This window comes from Periplaneta americana, chromosome 1, assembly GCF_040183065.1.
Source record: "Periplaneta americana isolate PAMFEO1 chromosome 1, P.americana_PAMFEO1_priV1, whole genome shotgun sequence".
In the NCBI taxonomy this organism is placed as follows: Eukaryota; Metazoa; Arthropoda; class Insecta; order Blattodea; family Blattidae; genus Periplaneta; species Periplaneta americana.
Window position 1 is genome coordinate 108,360,322 of NC_091117.1, and position 22,419 is coordinate 108,382,740.

Genomic DNA, 22,419 nt, shown 5'->3' on the forward strand with positions numbered 1-22,419 from the left:
TTACTTTATGAACATTAATATTTCAGAAAGAGTCACGAATTGCAGTGATGAGATGCAATTAAGCCGGCAGTCAGTGTATGCATTTCATAATGATAAGTCGGCCGTGCAATAACAGGCCGGGATCCGGTATTCCTCGTTCCCGAGTGTGCCAATCTCGAGAATACGATTCTCGGAACTGGCATTATCAGCCAGCTAGTATTGCCTACGAGAACGAGTGGGAGTAAGAGGCTGTTTGCCCGACTCTAATACTGGCAAACTCAACAAAGAATCTCACTTGTGAGTTCACCCCTAATATTCACAATACCTCTTATGAGGAGGTCAGAAACAAAGGGGTACAGGTGACATTTCTAAATAAATGAGTTAAGTGCATCTGGGAAGCTAAAGGATAAAAAATTTTAGAGGTAGAGGGATATATCTTTCAACAACATCTCACATTAAAATTTAAAATTAAAGCTTAAACATTTTCAAACACATTTTCTCAAAAGTAACTAAAGTGCACTTATATGCCTTTACTTCTAACCCTTTATATGTTATTTGTAAAATCTATGTTGTAATATAAAAGTTTTTACTTCTGTTCACCACCTCGCCTTATTTCCCCTTCTTTCTGGCATATACATGTCTTTAAGACTAAAAGTAAAACTAGTGATTACAGGATAAAATATACTCACTAAGAAGAAAGCAAGAGAAATGCTGCAGTAGATGAGTCCAATGTAATACCCTGTCTTATGGAATACCAGGCTGAGCAACACTGCATAGATTATCCTGTAAACAAGCCATGGGTGATCACAATTAATGAAACTCTCCAACATGAATACAACTCAATGTTGAACACGCAATTTAAGGAAAGCCGTCAATTTCACATACTACTAATTACAATGAAATAACAGAACAGCATAACTGTACAAAGTCACATTTCATTACAATATTATAATAAATCTTAGTGAGTGTCACAGTTCGCCAATTCACTATTGGCAGCATGATCTCTACTTGCTGGATTGTTATTGGTAATTCCTAGATAGTGTGGTTTTGCAATGAATTTGAAATAATAATTGCTCATAGTCTGCAACCAAAACTACAGAGTACTTTCGAACTGCCAGTAATATCACATGAGCACCATGTCAATGTGCAAATTTGTGTATCATATTAAGCTAGTTCCAATGAATGGTAGATTTACTATTACTCTAAATTTGTGAACTGTTTCTTGTAAGAAATGAAGACTTAGTAATGATCTAGTCTATATTTACAGTATAGGGTGACCAGATTCACACTGATAGAAAAGAGGATACAAAGCTTCAAAAGGGAGGACATTGTTCGAAAAAGGGACAGAAAATATGTACTTAGATTTAGGCTTAGGCCTATATTACACTGTAAATTACGTCAATATCTATTTTCTTACAAAATATTTACAGTACAGTCAGCCTGGGTAGCGTAGTCGGTATATCACTGGCTTTCTGTGCTCGAGGTTCGGGTTCGATCCCGGCCCAGGTCGATGACATTTAAGTGTGTTTAAATGCGACAGGCTCATGTCAGTAGATTTAATGGCATGTGAAAGAACTCCTGAGGGACAAAATTTCGGCACACCGGCAACGCTGATGTAACCTCTGCAGTTGCGAGCTTCGTTAAATAAACCATAATTTTAATTTTTTTTACAGTACAGATTTAGGCTTATATCATACTTAAAAGTATGTTAATATTACAAAATAATTATGGTAAAACTTAATAATAATGATTTTACAGTGAGCTACATGAAAGTTAAGGGAACTATAGAGAACAGGGAGCGCAAAGATCTCATCATAACACGATGGTACTCATCACAACACGTCAGCCAATGGTGTAGACCACAGCAACAACTGCGAGCCACGATCCATCCCGACCTTAAATACCACAAGGCAACCAGCCACAGTCCCAGTCGTTCCCAGCACACTAAGGAGCTCTTTGCGCTCCCATGTGCCACACCACTGACGATGTCTGCCAGAGCAGCAGACGAAACGTATGGTAGCAACAGTGCCAACAGAACATGGCTCTTTAGCCCGGATAACTTCAATCCATAATCTGACTTACATGTTTACAATATATTTATATTAAGGATAGTAACTTCTAACTGACAGGTGCCACTATTGCATGTTAGTAGGGTTATCAGACGTCTGGAAAATCCTGGGCATGCCCTACTTCTGTCCAGGGAATTTCTGAAAAATCTGGATTTTCCTACATTTTGATAAACAGATATTTGGACGGCTCAGAGTCCAATAGTGTTAAGTCACTATAGAGGGTGCTTCAAAAATACGGGGCATAATTTCAGGTATGTATTTCCCACATGTAGACAATCAAAATAATTCATTACAACATGTATCTGGAAATGCTTCATTTCCGAGTTATAGCCTTCACAACATTGAAATTCACCGGAACGTTTTTCTTCCCGCAGGTCGTTGTCATTACAGAAGATGTTCAAAATGTCCACCTCCTGCTTGAATACAGACCTCACATCGATGTCTCATTGACCTGCGAACACGATCCCAAACTCCAGGAGTATCGCATATGTCCTCAGAACATGCCACAATTCGATTCCGAAGGGATTCCAAATCAGGCACCGGAGACGAATAAACCAATGATTTTAAATGGCCCCACAAGTAGAAATCGAGAGGGTTCAGATCAGGTGAGCGTGGAGGCCAAGCAACTGGGCCACCTCTACCTATCCATCGATCAGGAAACCTTCGATCCAAGTACCGGCGAGCCGTACGACTGAAGTGTGCAGGAGCGCCATCATGCAAGAAGTGAATGTGTTGACGATTGATCAGTGGAGTGTCTTCTAAAACATGAGGTATGGTGTTTTCCAGGAAGTTTGTGTACGCCTGCCCCGTAAGTCTGTTTACAAGTACATGAGGTCCAACTAATCGATCACCAATGATACCGGCCCACATGTTGAGGGAGAATCGCACCTGGTGATGAGATGGAACAGTTGCACATGGGTTTTCATACGCCCATACATGCTGATTGTGGAAATTTGTTATGCCATCTCGTGTGAACTGTGCTTCATCTGTAAATAATACTAAGGCAGGAAAGTTCGGATTTACACCACACTGCTGCAAGAACCACTGACAGAACCTAACTCGTGCAGGGTAATCTGCTGGTGACAGGGCCTGTACACGTTGCAAATGATAAGGATACAATTGATACTCCTTCAACAGTCTCCAGACAGACGTATGAGAAACATTGACTTGCAACGCTACCCTTCGTGTGCTGATAGAAGGAGTCATGTTCACAGCCTCCAAAATCTCCTCCTGTACTTCTGGAGTTGTAGATCTTGGTCGTCCCCTTCCCAAACCAGGAGAGTTAAATTTTCCATACTCGCACAGACGGTAATGGAGACATACAAATGTCTTCCGATCTGTCGCTGTGGGTACCTCTCCTGGTACAAACAACGAGCCAGCGCAGCATTGCCATCCGCCTTACCGTACATGAAGTGTATCTCTGCCAGCTCTTGATTTGAATACATGTCGCACAGTCTAATGCCTACACAACACTGAATGTAACCTTCAGCTCAGAATGAACTGTCAGAGTGCCCTCTTAATGTCTCCTTTGACGGCAATGACCTGCGGAAAGAAAAAACATTCCGGTGAATTTCAATGTTGTGAAGGCCATAACTCGGAAATAAAGCATTTCCGGACACATGTTGTAATGAACTATTTTGATTGTCTACATGTGGGAAATACATACCTGAAATTATGCCCCGTATTTTTGAAACACCCTGTATATCCAATTTTGAGATACTGGGCTTGAGAAATTCCTTATGATACGTTTCTTCAAAAGCATATTCAAATAAGTCAGTTGTAAGACTTTTAACCAGAAGAGAGAAGCATATATTAATGTTTCTGAAAAAATCACATAACATTTCTGTGGTCATTCAAGTAAGTCAAGAAATTTTGTACTCTGATGCTGAAACTCATTTATTTGATTCAGACATTTCTGCAGTCATCATAACCTGTAATTTCAGCCAACTTTCAAGTGAACTACACAGAGTCAAATTAGTTTGTGAGCTTTATTTATATTTATTTTATTTATTAACTTAGTTCACCCAACTTTTAAATATTACATACAAAAATTCTTCTGAAATCTCAAGGTGATGCTGCACACCGTGAATACCTATTCATAGAAATACAAGCCAGCCTACAGAAATGTCTTGTAGCTGTTGTTTATAAGTCTCTCAAAGCAGGGCATTTATCTGACCTAGAAAGTCCATTAACTAACCTTTTACTGCAATATGAACACATTCTGATTTTCGGTAATTTCAACACCAATCTTCTGGCCCTTAAATCAAATGGAACTAAGCAACTGTGTAATGTGTTAGAAGTATTTAACTTAAAACTTCTTCCCTATAACCCCTCCCATCACACAACTACTACTGAAACCCTAATTGATCTAATTATTACAAACAATTCTGTAACATCAAGGACAGTTGCCTGTTCCTGGAATATCTGCACATGACTTAATATTCGCAGGGTATTCTCTTCAGTGCTCAAAAGCTGCAGCAAAATTAATTACTTACAGAGATCTAAAACATGCTGACAACAATCAACTAATTTCTGATGACAACTACCATGGCATACAATATTTAACTTAATCACTGTTTATGAAATATTAGCCACTTTTAATAATATGATGATACAATTATTTGATAAACATGCACCCTTAAGGAAAAGACGTGCTACTCATCTTCCCACCTCATGGATGATTTATTGCATATGTAACCACATAGCATCACAATACGCCACCTACTGGAAGTATAGACACAACAAATCTGAGGTAAATATTTAAAACTATAAACAAATTAGGAACAGAACAACGCAAAGTATCAGAAATGCCAAATGTCGCCATGCTTTCAGTCTTGTTGACTCCTCCAAAGGCCAATTCGTTCTTCTGTACTCACTCGGCATCACAGACTTGCCCGGATGAGATGGGCAAGATCACCAAAACTGGGGGAGAGAGCAATGGGACCTCACGTTCTTTTGTGATGAAACACGCATCTGTTTATACCCAGATGATTGTTCTGTGAGGGTGTGAAGACGATGGAGAGAGTATCGTGTTCTAAGATGGCATCATGTATGGTCGCCATATGCCACTTGTCCATCAGAGGTGCGATGACAGGTGCATTGTATAGAAACAACATTCTCACACCAATTGTGCAAGGCTATGCTTTTCGTCCAGACTTCACACTAGTGGATGACAATGCTCGGCCTCACAGAGCCGAAATTGTGAACAAGTACTTCATGATAATGGTATTCAAAGAATGGAGTGGCCACTCAGTTCATCACACCTAAATTCCATAGAGGGAGCTTGGGCATGGCTGAAAAAGAGTGGTGAAGGAGATATTCCAATCCTGTGGAGATGCTTGGCCAAGCAGTCGTGGCCTGTAAACAGTCTAAAAATTGCAACTGCATTCTTCCTTGGGTATCCAGGGATGTTTTGGGTTGAGACAGATTCCCACATTTTATTTTTGGAAATTTGGAGATGATGATTTGTTATAATTTTATGGTATTGTGAAGTAATCATTCTTTCTGTTGCAAAATAGGACAATTGTGTAGCAGGTTTTTGAATAGTACCACAGCCCTTTTTGGCAAGATAATCAGCAACGTCGTTGCCAGTCAATCCGGAGTGTGCTGGTATCCATTGAAAAACTATTTTTTTCTTTAGGTTGTTGAGGTGAAATAGGCATATCCAGCACTCAAGAATTTTAGACTTTTTGGTGTTAAAGTGGATATTATAGCTAAAATAGCTGCTTTTGAGTCAGAAAGAATTACTGCATGCTGGAAGTGAGTTATTCTGTACAGAAGATTTTGAAGTGTCGTAGATATGGCCTTGACTTCTCCATCAAAATTTGTAGTACCAAATCCAAGGGATTTGTAAAAGGAGAACAGGCCATGTAGCTCCAGCACCTGCTCCGATTTGATTTGTTAGCAAGGGGCTGTCAGTAAAAATATGGAGCCATTGTTGTTCTGGGAATCTTATATGGATTGTTTCTAAGGCTAATGATTTCAGTACATCTTTCGGAGTGTCATCTTTTTTGACATCCTCCAGTAGATCTGTATAATGTTCTTCAAAATATGTAACTGGTTCTCAGTCAATAAATTGGTATTAAACTGTAACAAAACTAACATAATTCAATTTAAATCCTGTCCAAATTCAATGTCGCAAATTTCTAGCGCAATAATAATTAATAATAGATCCCTATTAGAAACAACAACAACCAAATTTCTTGGCTTAAAAATCGATAATGTGTTAAACTGGAAAAATCATATTAAAGAAATTACCCCCAAACTAAATTCAGCTTGTTTTGCTATTAGATCTATGCAAAAGATAGTAAATATCAATACCTTAAAAACAATATACTTTGCATACTTCCACTCGGTAATGAGTTTTGGAATAATATTCTGGGGAAATTCCACAGATAGTAACAATATATTTCTATTACAAAAAAGAGTAATTAGAATAACAGTAGGTGCCAAATCTAGTGAATCGTGTAGGACTGTTTTAAAAAAACTACAAACAATGCCCATGGCTTGTCAGTATATCTTTTCATTAATAATCTTCCTCGTATATAATCGTGAAAACTTTGTAACTAATTCAACAGTTCATAGCATAAATACACGTCAAAAAATGACTTTCATACTCCATCGGCAAGTCTATCGTGCTATCAAAAAGGAGTGCGTTATATGGCAGTAAAAATTTTTAATAGCCTCCCTATCGATATAAAAAATGAAACTCAAAACATAAAATTATTTAGGGTCAAATTAAAGAAGTACCTAATTTCTCACGTCTTCTATTCTGTAGGTGAATTCATGACATTCAACAACACTTCATGAAATTGATACTAAAACTTTGTGTTGTACTAGAAGACTATATTGTAAATCTCGTCTGTATATATTTCATCTAGACTGTGACTATAAATTAAGACTTTATAATAGTATTAAGTTTTTTGACTTGTTCCATATTCTAGCTGTAAAGCAATGTATGAATACCATGGAATGTTAATAAATACAATACAATACAATATCTAGCATTTGTAACGGGTTTACTTTAAGGAGTAGATTTTCTTTGTTAGTAGGGAGAGTTATCTGTTGTTTGATATCGTGAACTTTAGAGGGAAAACTTTACTGTGTTTTGAGATTTGATGTAAATTTTTTTTTCTGCCAGGTGTTGAAGGGAAGTCTAATTAACTTTTCATACTGTATAACAGCAGTCTTTTCTAGTTCATATTGAAGAGGTTGTTGGTTTGTTAGTATTTCCATAGCTGCTATTGGGGTAGATTTTACAGCCCCTCTGATTAGTCTGAGGCTTTGGTTCTGGAAATATTGGATTGTGTTAAGGTTTGCTGTTATAAGAACTTCACCACAATATGTGAATAAAGATTTTATATACACATTATATGTTGTATTTAGTGTATCTCTTGAGCATCCCCATTTTTTTCCCCCCGACAGCCTTTTCAATAGTGACAGGCATCTTCCAGCTTTTTGTTTTATGTATTCTAAATGTGTTTTCCATGTATGTTTAGTGTCAAATATCATTCCTAAATATTTTGCTATTTGTGTTTCTGCTAGGGGTTTTCCATCAAGGGTTAGTTTTATGGTTAATGGTTTTTTCCGTAATAAACATAAAAACTGTGTGGATCATCATATAACACAAATAATACAATAATTCTAGGTTCGAATATTCACTGAAAATGAAAGTTTGTGCGAACTTCCTAGTGTAGCAAAACTGTGGAAATGTGGTAGATTTAAACTTTTTTTTTACCTAGTCGAAAGTGCCATTGTTTTGGTATTGCTGGTTATTTGGGTGCCGATTACGAGGGATTTTACTGTACTTTGAAATCACAGATAGAAATATCAATTGTTTGACTTCTCGTTTTGAAACAGAAGCTTACAATTTCTTGCTGGAAGTTGAGCAATTTATACTTGGAAGTAATGCAAGTAAAGACAAAATTGTACAATTCTATGGAAAAGATATTATAGGCTCTGACCATCTCCTGCTTCACAGAGGAATGCTTCATGAGATGCTGCAGAGTGAAGGAAAAGTCGTTGAGAACAAAGAAGACCTTATCAGTCACTTCAAGCAAGAAGTTCATCTTGGGAACATGCTCTCAGAACTGTACAAGTTTTTAAAAATTGTGATGACAATTCCTGTGTCAACAGCAACGGCAGAGAGATCTTTCACAGATCTTAAAAGACTTCAGACCTATTTACGTTGAATTATGGGACACAGCAGAGGTGAAATTATGTAAGCATTTTACATGTCTACAAGGAGGCTGCTAAGGCGTTAGTTCTGGAGATGCCAGATGAGTTAATATCAAGAAATGAGCAAAGAAAGAGGTCATTCCTTCAGAAAATGTATTTGTAAATAAAATTATACTGTTGTGTAATGTTTATTTTTCTACTGTTAGGCCTACATGTGAATATTTTTAATGCATACAAACATTCATTTTTAATTTTACTTATTCTTTTCACTTCGAAATCCAATGTTCTTTTCAAGTCAATATAAATAAATAAGCAAAGAAAGAGGACATTCCTTCAGAAAATGTATTTGTAAATAAAATCATACTGTTGTATTATGTTTATTTTTCTACTGTTAGGCCTACATGTGAATATTTTTAATGAATAGAAACATTCAATTTTAATAATTACTTATTCTTTTCACTCCGAAATCCAATGTTCTTTTCAAGTCATTATAAATAAATAAATAAGCAAAGAAATATAACTTTCCTTCAGAAAATGTATTTGGGAAGTGAGTTATGTTTTTTACTTTTCTACTGTAGGACTAAATGTGAATATTAAAAAAAATAGCAATGTTCACCTTATTATTTACTGTTTTCGTGTTTCCCCTCCAAATCCTAATGTTCTTTTCAGTTAAGCCTCTTGTCCCCCCCCCGCCCAAAATTAATTTTAAGTCGGCACCACTGCTCCTGGTTGAATGTAAGACAAGGCCCTATGGCCTTAATTCTGCCATGTTAAATAAAACCATTATTATTATTATTATTATTATTATTATTATTATTATTATTACACGAATGTGAAATACATAAAAAATATAAAATGAATTAACAAAACGAAACTAAGAACAATAAGAAATAAAATAAACTGACAAATAGAAAAACTAAAATAGCAAATGAAATATCACAACATTAAGTTGTATTGCTTTTAATTCAGATAATTCTGCAAATGACAATTCAGAAGTCTGTGGCAGACATGATGATGAGAATGCAGGTAGGTGTATTGAAGATCAAAATATTGGGAAAAACAAGGCTCATGGTAGAAAAAGGAATAGAACTCCTGGAAATTGGAAGAGAAACGTAAACAGTTACTGTACATACAAAGAGATCTGTAAGTGTGAGTTATAATAATAATGGGGCAGACAACTCCAGGACAAGAATTCAGTATACAGATTGTAAATGTAATGTACGCAGAATGTACTTTCCCAAGCATGAGAAAAATTTTCAAAACTTTTCATGCTCTTGCATCATCCACATATTAGACCTAGTGGTCTGTTATGTCTCTATTCTTCTTCCTAAGTTTCTGCGACCTCTTAAAACGTATGATAAAGATTTGTTTTGGCAAGTGCGTATAGGTCATTCTGGCAACATGTTCTTTCCAGTTCAGTCTATATTGATTTATATGTTGAATAACTGAGTCCATTTTTAATTCTTTGAGTATACCCTCATTCCTTCTGTGGTCAAGCAGGGAATAGCCAACAGTTCTTCTCAGGAACCTCATTTCCACTGCTTAAAGTCTTCCTTCATCTGCCCTCGCAGATCATAACAAATTATATACATTCGTGGTCTAGTACAATGTGCACCAATTAAACAACATCGAATTAGAGATTTTTCTAAAGATGCTAAATTAAATAACCATCAGTATTTCCTACATACAGATGAGTCATCAAAGAAGTATTCAAGAACTTTTCCTTAATACGTATAATTCAAATTAGTGATTCTAGACTCTACAGGTGTTGTAGTGAACCCTCTGGGAAAGGCTTTCATACTTAGGAAGGTCATTACTGAGAGACATCCGGTAAATTTGACGAAAAACCAATGGTTGATCCTGCAAAAGGTGGACCTTATATCTAAAGATATTCTTTAAACTTGTATTGTAGAAGGAAAGTGAGTTTCATGTGATCAACATCACCAAGCAAGCAAGAAAGGAAAACTTGCAAAACTGTCTTCAATACCTGAACAATCACTATACATTGCTATTAGGCCTGTGAAATGCAGGAAAAAGGAAGATATGACAGACTTGTTGCCATACATAGTGGTACTACCTATTGTTCTCTACCAAGCTTGAACAGCAATACAACCAGAACTCTGGCTACCAGTACTTCTAACAGAGAAGTGTTAGTGATCACAGTGATGATACCGATTGCTATTGTGATTAAAAGACCTGGAATTATACTTGCCAAAAATATGTTGAAAAAATTTCAGTGAACAAAAACAATAGTCAATAATTTTTTATCTTTTCGCCTCTAATAATTATATTTATTAACCGACACTTTTGTAAGTATGTATTAAATTACTCAATTACTGTCACACATATATAAATGATTAGTTAATTATTAAATCTTAATGGAATTTTGGAATAAACAATCTCATAAAACCCTCATTTTCTCTTTTCCTTTATTTGATGACTTACACTGATTGGCTTTTGAGTTGTCCATTTATTACTAATATTTTCGGATTGACTCGAGAAAGAATAGAATTAGCCGCAACTCACTGCGGCTATCATCGAACATCACAGTCATTCAATAGCCTCTGCTATCATGGCAATGAACAAAAGATGTCGCAACAGCACAATGTCAGATTACAAGTGATTTAATAGGGTGAATTTGAATACAAAAACATGCAAGGGTGATGTTCAAAGGAGTATTCGTTGTCTACTTTGAATCAATTTCTGCAAGAACAAAGTTCTGTCCTTGAAAAATTGTCTTCCAGTGATAAGTGGGTTAGGTATTTCAGTGGTAGCAAGCATAAAAATTTCTATTTTGAAATGCTGAAATTAATAGAATTTTTATCCTATTCCTAAAGAGAACACTAATGTTGACAAGGTATATGCACTGATATCAGCACAATGGACAAACCAAAAGAGCAGTTTATTGACTGACTCACTGAAAGTTGTTGTTTTAGTGAAATATTATTTTATATTATATGCAGAATTTCATGATTATATTTCAAAGAAGTCTGATATTTTGCGTAATGTCAGTCCTTCAGAGAAATATAACTGATTAAGTCCATTGATAGTTATTCCATGTGCGATGGAATATTTTAAGGAAATATAAAATGTATATATGAGTAGCTTAATATCAAAGACAGACATCTGACCTCAATCGAAATTTAGATAGCTGTGGTTTTTTATACAATTTTTCATGCTCTTTTCAGTTATAGTGAAACCATATGCAAACTCTAACACTACATTTATAAAATAAATTGTGTTAAATATTACAAAGAACACTGTGAATTTAAAAATTGCCTATAGATCAAAACTATGGGATGACAGATGTCCGTCTTTGATATTAAACTACTCATATGATATATATCTTTAGTTGAATTTTAGATGTTGATGTTCAATTTTCTTACATTATCCTATAATGTCCTACATTTCATTAAAATGATCTGGTAACCCTACATGCTAGCAAAGTTCAAAAAGGTTCTGTTTGACCATATCTGAAGGTAATCATTTCTATATTGGTTTTAATAAATAAATAATTTAGGAAGGTAGTAGCATATATTTTAATAAACTCAGAGACCACCATGCTCCAATTTCTTGCAAATTTGTTGTACCGGACAAGAATTGGCTGTGTTATGTTCTCCAATACTTACCCAACATATTTGTATCCTCCATATGCTAATAGATCCAAAGTTTTCAGATTGGTCTGTATGTTGGTAATATACAAAGTAATTAATTCAACTAGAATTTCGAACACTGTCCAGGCAAGCGCTGAACTTGCTTGAATCCCTAACATTTCTGGAGAGAACCTGAAACCGAGATATAAATGGATAAGAAAATCAGAAACTTAACATCAATCATAATTAACAGTACCATAAAGAATATTTTACTCAATTATGAATATTTAAGATATCATACTACAAAGTCATGTGAAAGATACTTGCGGCATTTGATCAATTAATACCATAAACAAAATTCTCAAACAGGACATTGTATTATCCACCTACAGTTCCTACTTTCAAATTCCAGACAGTTTGAACTAACCCTTGACACAGTCGCTCTATGTACTTGTATATTATTAGTTAAGAGTTGACACATGTGGAGCTAGAAATATTGGTCTATAACATATCCTGAAGTGAAGGCATGAAGGAATACATTACATTTACAGGTTAATTTATTCCTCCATGGTGATGGTTTTGTTCCCATAATAACCACAGCTTGCTAAGGTTATAAATGAGGGGCTCACAATCAAAGTGGACCAAGTCCACCAGTGATCAGTTTGAATATTAATACAATTTCAGATAAAGAAAACTTAGATTTATTCATTGCCATAACAAATTAAGTCCATAACTCATTTGTTACTCCACAGAGGGCAGCATTTCCTATGGAAGGTGAAGGTTGCTAAGCATGAGCCAGGAACTTTAAGACTCAATTTCTCAAAATTATTCCAGAGGGACTTGGTCTACTCAAATAATACCACCATGACCTGAGTCAAGACCTGTCCAATAAGAAAGAATTTCGTTATATAACATTATTGAGATTGAAAGCAATAGACTGTACATATTTAAGGTAGGTAGTGGTTCTGGCTCTAGACAATCAGAATGTACTTCTATAATAATAGGTTGAACACAAAGTATTTTCTTGATTATAAACATATGTAAATGAAAAATTATGATAGATGCAGGGATGCAATCTTCAGCAAATGATACCTCAAATTACAGTTTCCATGCATACACTTCAATATGTGCTCCATTTGTTCCCAGGGGACATCTAATCAATACCCAATTTCATGTCATGTTTCTGACAACATCTCACTTTTTCGACCCCCAAATCCGAACATTGTGTCTCCTGACTTATCCAGAGGCATGAAAGATTGCCTCATCAGGAAAACAAACTTGCTTAAGGTAGTCATTGTGTTGTTCAATTCATTTCAGAATGTCCACAGCAAATGCAGCAGTTTGGGAACAGTCATCTGGAAACGAAGCTTGCATGATTTGCACTTTGTATGCATGGAACTGCAGCCATTTGTGCAAAATTTTAACCACAGTCCTCTATTATCAGGCAGTACATCTCACTTGACGGTTATGTGTCAGAGGAAGAACAACTGTTTGTATGCATCTGAAGTCTGATTAGTGTAATATGTAGATAGTGGGCGACTTATGCAATGGAGGGGAAAGGAACTGGCTACCCTACCCCATTATCTCCTGGCCTAGTTACCTCATAAGTGGTGCCTTCTTGGTATCACTTATGAGGTTTAGATCTGTCTTCGGACAGTTGACTAAACAACAACAACAACGCCAGCAGCAGCAACAACAACTCTGAAGTATGCAAAGTTCATCTGATGCAAGACGCGTCGATTTTTTCGGACACCAATAAAAAAACAATATGCATAGCAAAGACATTAAAGGAGAAGATAGCCATCTTCTTCTGATTCACATGTTAACTAAAGAGACAAATTGCATGCAGTACTCCTAGTGGCTGGACCTGTAGAACAAGCGGGAATTCAAAATAGAAATATTTTTATAGTGACAATTCATTAATAAAATAAAACTTTATTGAATCTGTGTTGTACAATAGCACAGAAAATATTATTATTATTATTATTATTATTATTATTATTATTATTACACTGGAATAAATATACAGAAAACATAATATTTAACATCTTACCTTCTTTTATTAAGGCAAAAATAAAACAGCTTTATTACCTAATCAAGTATAATTTTCTTTGATTTAAGATTCTTGGAAAAATGTTTCTGTCCTCTCAGTTCATTTTGTTGCTGCAAATAACACTTCATCAACATATTGATGCATTTATAAATAAATATCTGAACACATTCATTACAAACAATATTTCAACTTTTGGGATTTCTATGCTTAAATTTTGTCTTCACTTGTTTTCTGCTCTGACACAAATACAGTGTGATATTGGAATTGAATACATTCCATTCTTATTGTTTCATACATACCAATGGAAATTTCATTAGGATATTGCACTTTACAATTTTAATATTCTTTAAAATGAATGTAGGTATTATAATCAAGTTTTTTATCTCTGCTTGTTAAGCATTGTGACACTCCTCATGAGATAATGTTTTACACAACCATTCCAAAAATATGCATTTGAACACGGCTGAACATAATGAACAATAAAAATATTTTCTTCAATATTTACAATATTAGAAACTACATTTATACTTAATGGAGCAGTGTTAGTGAATTCTGATCTCAATAGTAAACAACCGCTTGCATTAATAGCACAGGTTATTGTCTTCTGACGGCTCCAGTATCTGATTAGTCATTACTAACCTTGCTGTTGATTTGAAATTAGTAGTCAGGAGTTAAGGTGCGATCACATGTCGCTACTTTTACAGTGCTGCAGTACAAAATACTGCGCAACTCTCGTATTGTGACATGTGAACAACAGTGCAACCCGAAAAGTTTCAGCTGCCGAACCAGCTGGTTGCTACTTTTCCATGCTGCGCACAGCTTAAAAGTAGCGACATGTGGACAGGATTCTCAGGGTTGCAGCCACAGCATTTTTGATATCAGTTTTGTTGAAACTTTTGCTGTGGTTGCGTCCAATGTTGCCACCCAAACGTGCAAATGATGCTTTGTATTGTTTGGATATATTTTAATGTTTGACGTGATGAAAATAAATGATTTGTAACAGTTACTAAATGTACAACACAGTCAGAATATATTTGTTGATGATATAACCATTTTAATTTTCCGTAGCGTAGTTTCAAACAGAAGGGTTGCCAAGTTTGTTTACGAAAATATGCCATTGGATGTGAAGTATATAGAAGTTTTTCTAATTAAATATAAATAATGTCAATTTCTGAATACTAATTAGACAGAAAAATAAATAATAAACCTACTTGAATCAAGAGAGTGCTTATGAAATTCGCAAATGCTAATTCTCACAACAAAAAGTGAAAGACTTGACAGAAATTGTTAGTACAATACAAATTTCAGAAAAAAATGGACTGTATTCAGACCCAATACAATAAATAAGGGTTAAAAAATAATAATCTTCCTCTCGCAAAAAGTTCTCATATCGTAACATTAAGGCCTATTCATCCCCTTTATTGTAGTTCTTGAAGGAAATCGTAACTTCAATTTGTTCTGTATTTCTATTTTTTCTTTGTCCCAGATCTTTTGCTTTTTGTTCTCCATTTTATAATTAAAAGAAGTCATAAGTAAGCTATCGCATGAGTTTCATACTCTGAAACTCTAATGTGAACATAAACACAAAATGTATTGAATAATCAACAAGATGCAAAACTGCAGCTAAACTGCGGCTGCAAAAGTAGCGCCTTGTATGTGAACGGACTCGCAACCTCCAGTCGCAACTTTTGCAGCATTCAGGTTGAGCAGCACACTACTTTTGGCTTATGTGTGAACATGACACACAACTTTTGCAGCTGCAGTACAAAAAGTACAAAAGTTGCACAGCAAAAGTAGCAACATATGACCCCCTTTACTCCTTATCACTGAAAATAAATTTTCTAAACAGTCTTGGGTTAGTCTCCTGGTTAACAGATATTCAAATCTGAAGTTATTCTCTAGATTCTCCCAGAATAGTTTCAGGGCAGAGATATTTTCAATCCAGCCCTTTACACAATGTGGGTGAAATTTTCTTCTGTTACATACAACCATATAGACCAAATAATCTCTCATTGAATCTAGGAAATCCCACTGGTTTGATTCATCATTCAACCCACAAGCAAGTTCATTACAGTGTGACCATGTTAACAGTCAATCGCGAGAAGGAAGGTAAGAGCGCTACAAGCAGAGTGGTCGGGGGTGACCTGGGTTGGCAAGGAATGAAGGAGAGGAGATCGTACAGTCAAGTTTACAGTACTGTAGAATAGCAATAGCGGCACAATGCATTTACTAAAACTAAACAGTTATCTTCAAGTTACTATTACGTCTGCCGCTCATGAGTGATGAATAATGCTGTTTATGCCAATAATAATAATAATAATAATAATAATAATAATAATTTAGTAATAATAATTTCATACCTTATTAAGCTTTATGTACATCTAGACTGGAAGCAGATGATTCGCTATCAGAATCGGAGTCACTCCCGGAATCCAGCCCACCAAGACTAATGACAAGTTGCTCGATTTCGTCGTCCGTCAAGTGATCACGTTCTCAATAAGCACTTTCGAGTCGTTTTACATGAGTCACAGCGTTTTTCCACTCGTCTACTGTTGCACTTGACACGGCTTGTATTGTGCGATTCTGTATTTCAGCTGCACTCTGATCCACATTACGATTCGCAATTCTCCATTTTATAATACTCCAAATGTACTCAATGGCGTTTAGGTCGCAATGATACAGTGGTAATCTTATAGTTTCATGTCCGTACATTTCGAAAATAGAGTCTACTCGGTACTTCGGTGGTGGACGTCGAACCCGCACAAGGTCCACTAATTCTACCTTCGTCATGTCGGCTTCATAAGCAACATTATGTCTGTCCAGCCAAGCTTGAATTTCTGCTTTTTTCGACGCCATTGTTGGAGGTTTATCATACTGCACGGAGTGATATGGAGCATTATCCAAAACAATGAGACAGTTTGGCGGGAGATTGGGGATGAGCATTTCTTGGATCCACTTTGAAAAATTCTCAAAATTCATTTCATCGTGGTAATCGCCACTCTTGGTCTTCGATTTGAAGATTAGAAATGCTCCAGGAACAAACCCTTCTTCACTCCCAGCATGAACAATTATCCAGCATTGTCTGACACTGTCATTCTTTAACACACCATCCGTTGTATTGTCTTGCCAACATTTGCTCATGGTGTAAGTAGGGTGAATTCACGTTTCATCCAGAAATATCACTGTTTTCTTGTTCTCACCTGCATTGTCTTTGCTCTCCATTCAACAATATCATTCCTTTCCATTAGAAATAATCTTCTATTCTTGCATTTCTTAAATTTAAATCCAATATCTCGAAGCAATTTGCGCAAGAATTCTCGTCCTCCAAGGAAATTACGTTCACTTTTTAGAGTGGCTAACACATTTTTTAAAGTTGGAACATCCTTCTTTATCACATAATAATTGTGAACTGTTTCTCAAATTCCAAACAAATGGAAGTCTATTTTCTTGGAACTGCATTTTCGTTTCTTACCTGGGAATTGTAGTTTGTCACCAGCAATATCCACTAATTTCGATTCTTTTCTAATTTTACATATTGTGGATTCGGATTTCCCAGTAAGAGCATCAGCGCGTTTAGTCGCATTTTCGATGGGATGTTTAAGTGTTCCGGAAAACTTTTCTGAATCACAATACTCTATCACTTTTCTGATGATCTCACAGCCCTCGCTGTGAATAGTTGGTTTCACTTTGGAAGACATTGTACAATAATTACCGCTTACACAATCACGTACATAGCGCACTATACTCACTGCACAGACTGTACGTTTACCCACTAGCTTATCTGGGTTCAAGAGAGCATCAACTAAACATAGGCGGAGTGCCCTCTTACCCTCCCTCTCGTCGCCTGTGTTAGTTCGCATACTTTCTGCAATTTTTGTTAGTGTGGTCGCACAGTAGGCACATAATTCTTATCTGAATGAAAATGTCAGAGAGCTTGTCAATTCTATCTATAAAAATTGCTGTTGGCAGAGCATCTAAAGGCATGTAATTCTTAGAAACATTTGTCATGATTCTACTGCTGACAGAATGACTAAATATATAAGAGGCAAGGCATACATGCATGGGACTGAATGGAGGCAATTCTATGCATTTTCTTTTTAGCATAGGTGCTAACCTTCATACCCTATCTTTATCTTTTTCATAAAAGTCAACTATGTATCTCCACGAACAATGTCCATCATCACTTACAAAGTCATATTTCTTAAAATTGTTCCTCAATGACTTCAGAAGATGTGTAAATCATGGAAAAAGTAAACGTTGTTGTTATTTAGCTACTTCAATAAATGGACGCTGTTCATTTATACCAAATGACCTCATTCTTAGATTATTTGCAACTTAATCACAAACAACAACTTTTGGAACAAAATCTGCTTTCATTGCTTTATTAACAGCACACAAGACAACGCGTTTAAGAATATCACCTGACATTGTATTCTTACTCAGAAAGTAGATACCCAATTTACCTGTTTGAAATTAACTTTTAAGCCTCTAACTAAAATTTCATGAGTTCGATTTGCAAGCTCAAGAATATGATTAATATTTTCATTAAGGTCCCAATTCCACAAACCCATCAAAAATATCACTCCTAGTATTGTACATTATGTTTTCTTTAAGGGACATTTCATTCAGAATAATGGACACCACATACTGTGAAAGCTCTAACGTGTCTGCTTTGATTTTCATCAGTTTAAGTGTGTTGACTTAGTGATGTTGGCAAGTTTTAAACAAGATCGGTTTTATTGGTTTTAAACCAGAATGCTGTTTAAAATGGTTTTTTATCACGTTTTATTAGATTAATTGGTTTTATTAACAAATGAAAAAGATTCTTGACACAAATTGTAATAATAAAAATGAGAATACAAATAGATAATAATAATAATAATAATAATAATAATGATAATGATAATAATAATAATAATAATAATAATAATAATAATAAAACTCACATTGTTCGTCTTTTCAAAATTAAATACTTTTGAGCTAGAAAATCTGAAAGTCAATTTTCTTCACAACACATGCAACAAATACTGTATAATAAGCAATACTAATAATAGGAAGAATAAAACTTAAAAATAATATACATCTTTTCTCTTGTCATTTTGAAAAATACCATAGTTAGTTAAAACTACAAAACAAATATCTTCCTTATTTCTTGTTGCTACACTGATCTTGCTCAGTAGTAAGCTCTGAATTCGCTGGTTTAGAACTAGTGAACTTAAGATTCCATCTTACCATTACAAGTTTATCCAACCTTTCAGGACACAGCCTATTTCTGAGTTTGGTATGAATGTTGCCATGAGCGGACCAGTTTCTTTTGCATGCAGCCAAAGAAAGTGGCACATTTAATATTCGTGAAGCAATTGAATATAAAGCCTGTCCAGAACATAAGCCTTTCCATCATGAGAAAGGTGTTAATGGCTTGCAGCATCCCATAATGAATTTCTTGCAAAGAATTCTGTAGAAACCTGAAACTCTGCCAAGTTAGCTATGATTGCTGCACTGTTTAAATCAAGTTCAGCTTAGTGCTGTAACCTATACCATTACCAACGTCTTCTTTGCATAATATAGCACTTTTAAAGTGTGGGTCCAATATATTTCCAGCAGAATGGATGTACTTAATTGTCTTCACTTTCCTATCTCGAATGGCCGTCATTACAGCCTCCTCGTCATCAAAAGAGAACATTGAACTCACCTGCATTGTTACATTTAACTGGCTGGTACTTCTTGCACGGACATCAGAAAAAAACAGGATTATCTGCCTTAAACTTTGTAATAGCGTCTGAAAGTGGTTTCAATACTTCAACTGCTTGTTCCAGGTGCTCCCATGTCTCATCTGACAGCACAAAAGTCTTCAAAGATTTTTCAGGAGTTAGAAGAGGACAACACAATAGTTTCCAGTAAAACTGCTTTTTTGTTTCGCACTAAAATTTCAAAGTAGAGAGCTCGCCCATCTTGTAGGAGACGGAAGTTTCAATGAAACTATATGTCGTCATATTTCTCTTTTGTTTAGTTTCCAGCATTGCAAGTGGAACGTGGCTGAACTTGAAATATTTTACAATTTATTATTTTGGCTAGTGAGTAAAGGTCACCCACTGGTTGTAATCCCATTACATATTTCGTCAATAAATTCAATGCACGAACCATGCATTCATAAGCAGAAATTTGGGGGTACTGTTGTTGAACTATTTTCAATGTTTTTGGCACTGTCTATTATAACTGAAACAAATTTATGGTTACTGAACTCATTTATCACAGTAATCATATTTTCAGCAATAAACATACTGGTTTCCTTCTGTTCACTGGGGCGTATGGTTTTTAAAAATACTAGTTCTGGTGTTATTACAATAAAGTTCATAACTTTGTGTGTTGTTGCATCATTCCAACCATCACATATTAAAGTGAGGGAATGGTCTTCTTGTCTCTTTTTTAGAGCAACTCCTTTCAAACGATTGTATTCAATTTCAAGTAGATTCCCACCAATAACTTGACGACTAGGAGGTTCATATCCGGGTCAAAGTTGATGGAAAACGTTTTTCCAGTACTATTGAAGCTCCGTCATATATAAAGGCATTGATGAGGCATACATCGCTCTAGCAATGAGTTTGTCTAATTCATTATCATAATTATGTGTTGTTGTGATGATGTCTGTAAAATTTGTAGCGACAACGAATGTGAAGATAAGAGTCACAGATGTAGATGAAACAGGTAGTGTTGAGAATGAAGTAGAAGGCGTTGTAGAAGTTGATAATGAGTCTAACTGTAATGGATCTGAAGGAAGAACAATTTCATGAAGGGAGTTTGTACGCTTGGTTGCTATTTTACTCACATTTTCAGCTTCTGTTTTCACGGCTTGTGGACAAAGACCACAACTGAAGATATGCTGCCATAAACGAGATGCCATTGCATATTGGTATTCTTTCCTGCAATAATTACACATCGCTTTTACCTCTGTGTTCCCTTCACAGACTGCTGTTTCAAAATGATTCCAAATACTTGAACAAGGTCTCATTGTACTCACTAGCTTACACAGTACAGTATCACGACACAACTTTTTTTTAAATAATTTATTGATCGATCAGCACATTTAGCGCTATACAGATCATTTCTACATAAAATATAAATACAATACATGACACTGAATTGAGGGCAGCCTAGATTGGGCTCCTCAATGAACAAAAATAATTGTTAAATAAATGATTATTTACATAGGTTGGTGTGATGATAAATTTTGATTATAACATGAGGTCCATTGGAAGTCTGCTCTTGATTCTGGTGGGAAATGTGGACTTCCTTCCGAGAGAGTAGTGGATAGCGCCTGGAACATTTTCTAGGTTGTTATAGAACTTCTTAGCTTGTGAATGAATAAACTGTTTGATTGTGTCAATACCAGTTTCTCTGTGTAGTTGGCTGTTACGGACAAACCAAGGAGAATTGAGTGAAATTCGTAGGACTTTATTTTGAAATGATTGGATGTGTTTAATTTCACTTATTGCAGCTCCACCCTAGACAGGACAGGCATAAAGCAATAGAGGTCGTAATAGAGATGTGTAAAGTAGCATGCAATTTTGTAGCTTTAGAGATGTTTTCTTGTTGAGGAGTGGATATAATTTAGTGAGTCTTGAGTAGGCCAATTTAAGTTTGCTGTTGATGTGATGTTTCCAGATAGATGGCGATCTAAATGCACTTCAAGATATTTTACAGCTTCATCCTTTGGTTTCCACGGTATCACGTTGGTTGAAATATTTATGCATGGAGAATTAGCAGGACGACACAAAGTAAATATCATTGCTTCACATTTATTGTAGTTCAATGCGATGTGCCAATTTTCAAGCCAAGGGCATATGATGTTTAACCCTCAACTGGTATCGCTTTTTAAGTGTACATTATGATATCAAGCAATATGGGTCTATATTGACCCATAGATACCAGTTCAGGGTTAAGGCTTCCTGAAGGTGATTTGGGGCTATGTTAATGTTGCGATGGGTTGCATAAATAGCTGTATCGTCTGCATACATAGCAATTTGTGCAGTTGGTGTTGCAGGAATGTCCGAAGTATATACATTGAATAATATCGAACCTAAGATAGAGCCTTGTGGAATGCCAGCACTAATAGGCCTAACAGAGGAGTGAGTACAACCCACTCTGACTGAGAATGTGCGATTTGACAAGAAACTAGTCATTATGTTGCATAGGTGATCTGGAATGCCAGACCTGTATAATTTATACCGAAGACCTTTATGCCAAACTCGATCAAATGCTTGAGTGAAGTCAAGAAATGCGACTGCAGTCTGTTCTTTCTTTTCAAATCCCTGTGCAATCCCTGTTCAGTGATACGAAGCACTTGATGATTGGTAGAATGATTTCGATGAAAGCCAAACTGATATGGAGGTAGGATACAACTGGTTATGGACTACAAGCGCCGCACTGAACTGATCCATCAGCTATATTATGTATTTATGTACAAACAAGACATCTAGCGACCAGCAGCATACACTAACAACCCTAGCGTCTAGCACACAGAAGTAAAATGCCCAGATGTATATGCAAA

The 22,419-nt window shown here is 35.7% G+C and overlaps 1 protein-coding gene across 8 annotated transcripts in view; it reads right to left on the minus strand.

Moving 5' to 3' along the window:
- The window catches only part of Yif1 (Yip1d-interacting factor 1), a 159,468-nt gene that overhangs the window by 56,629 nt on the left and 80,420 nt on the right, over window positions 1-22,419 (minus strand). For 7 of the 8 annotated variants that reach the window (XM_069825549.1, XM_069825508.1, XM_069825525.1 and 4 more), the window contains 2 exons: window positions 11,855-12,010; window positions 669-762 (listed from right to left, as the gene is read on the minus strand). In XM_069825549.1, coding sequence (XP_069681650.1) covers window positions 669-762; window positions 11,855-12,010 — 250 coding nt within the window. The remainder of the gene's footprint in view (window positions 1-668; window positions 763-11,854; window positions 12,011-22,419) is intronic. The other variant, XM_069825540.1, reaches the window with a different exon arrangement.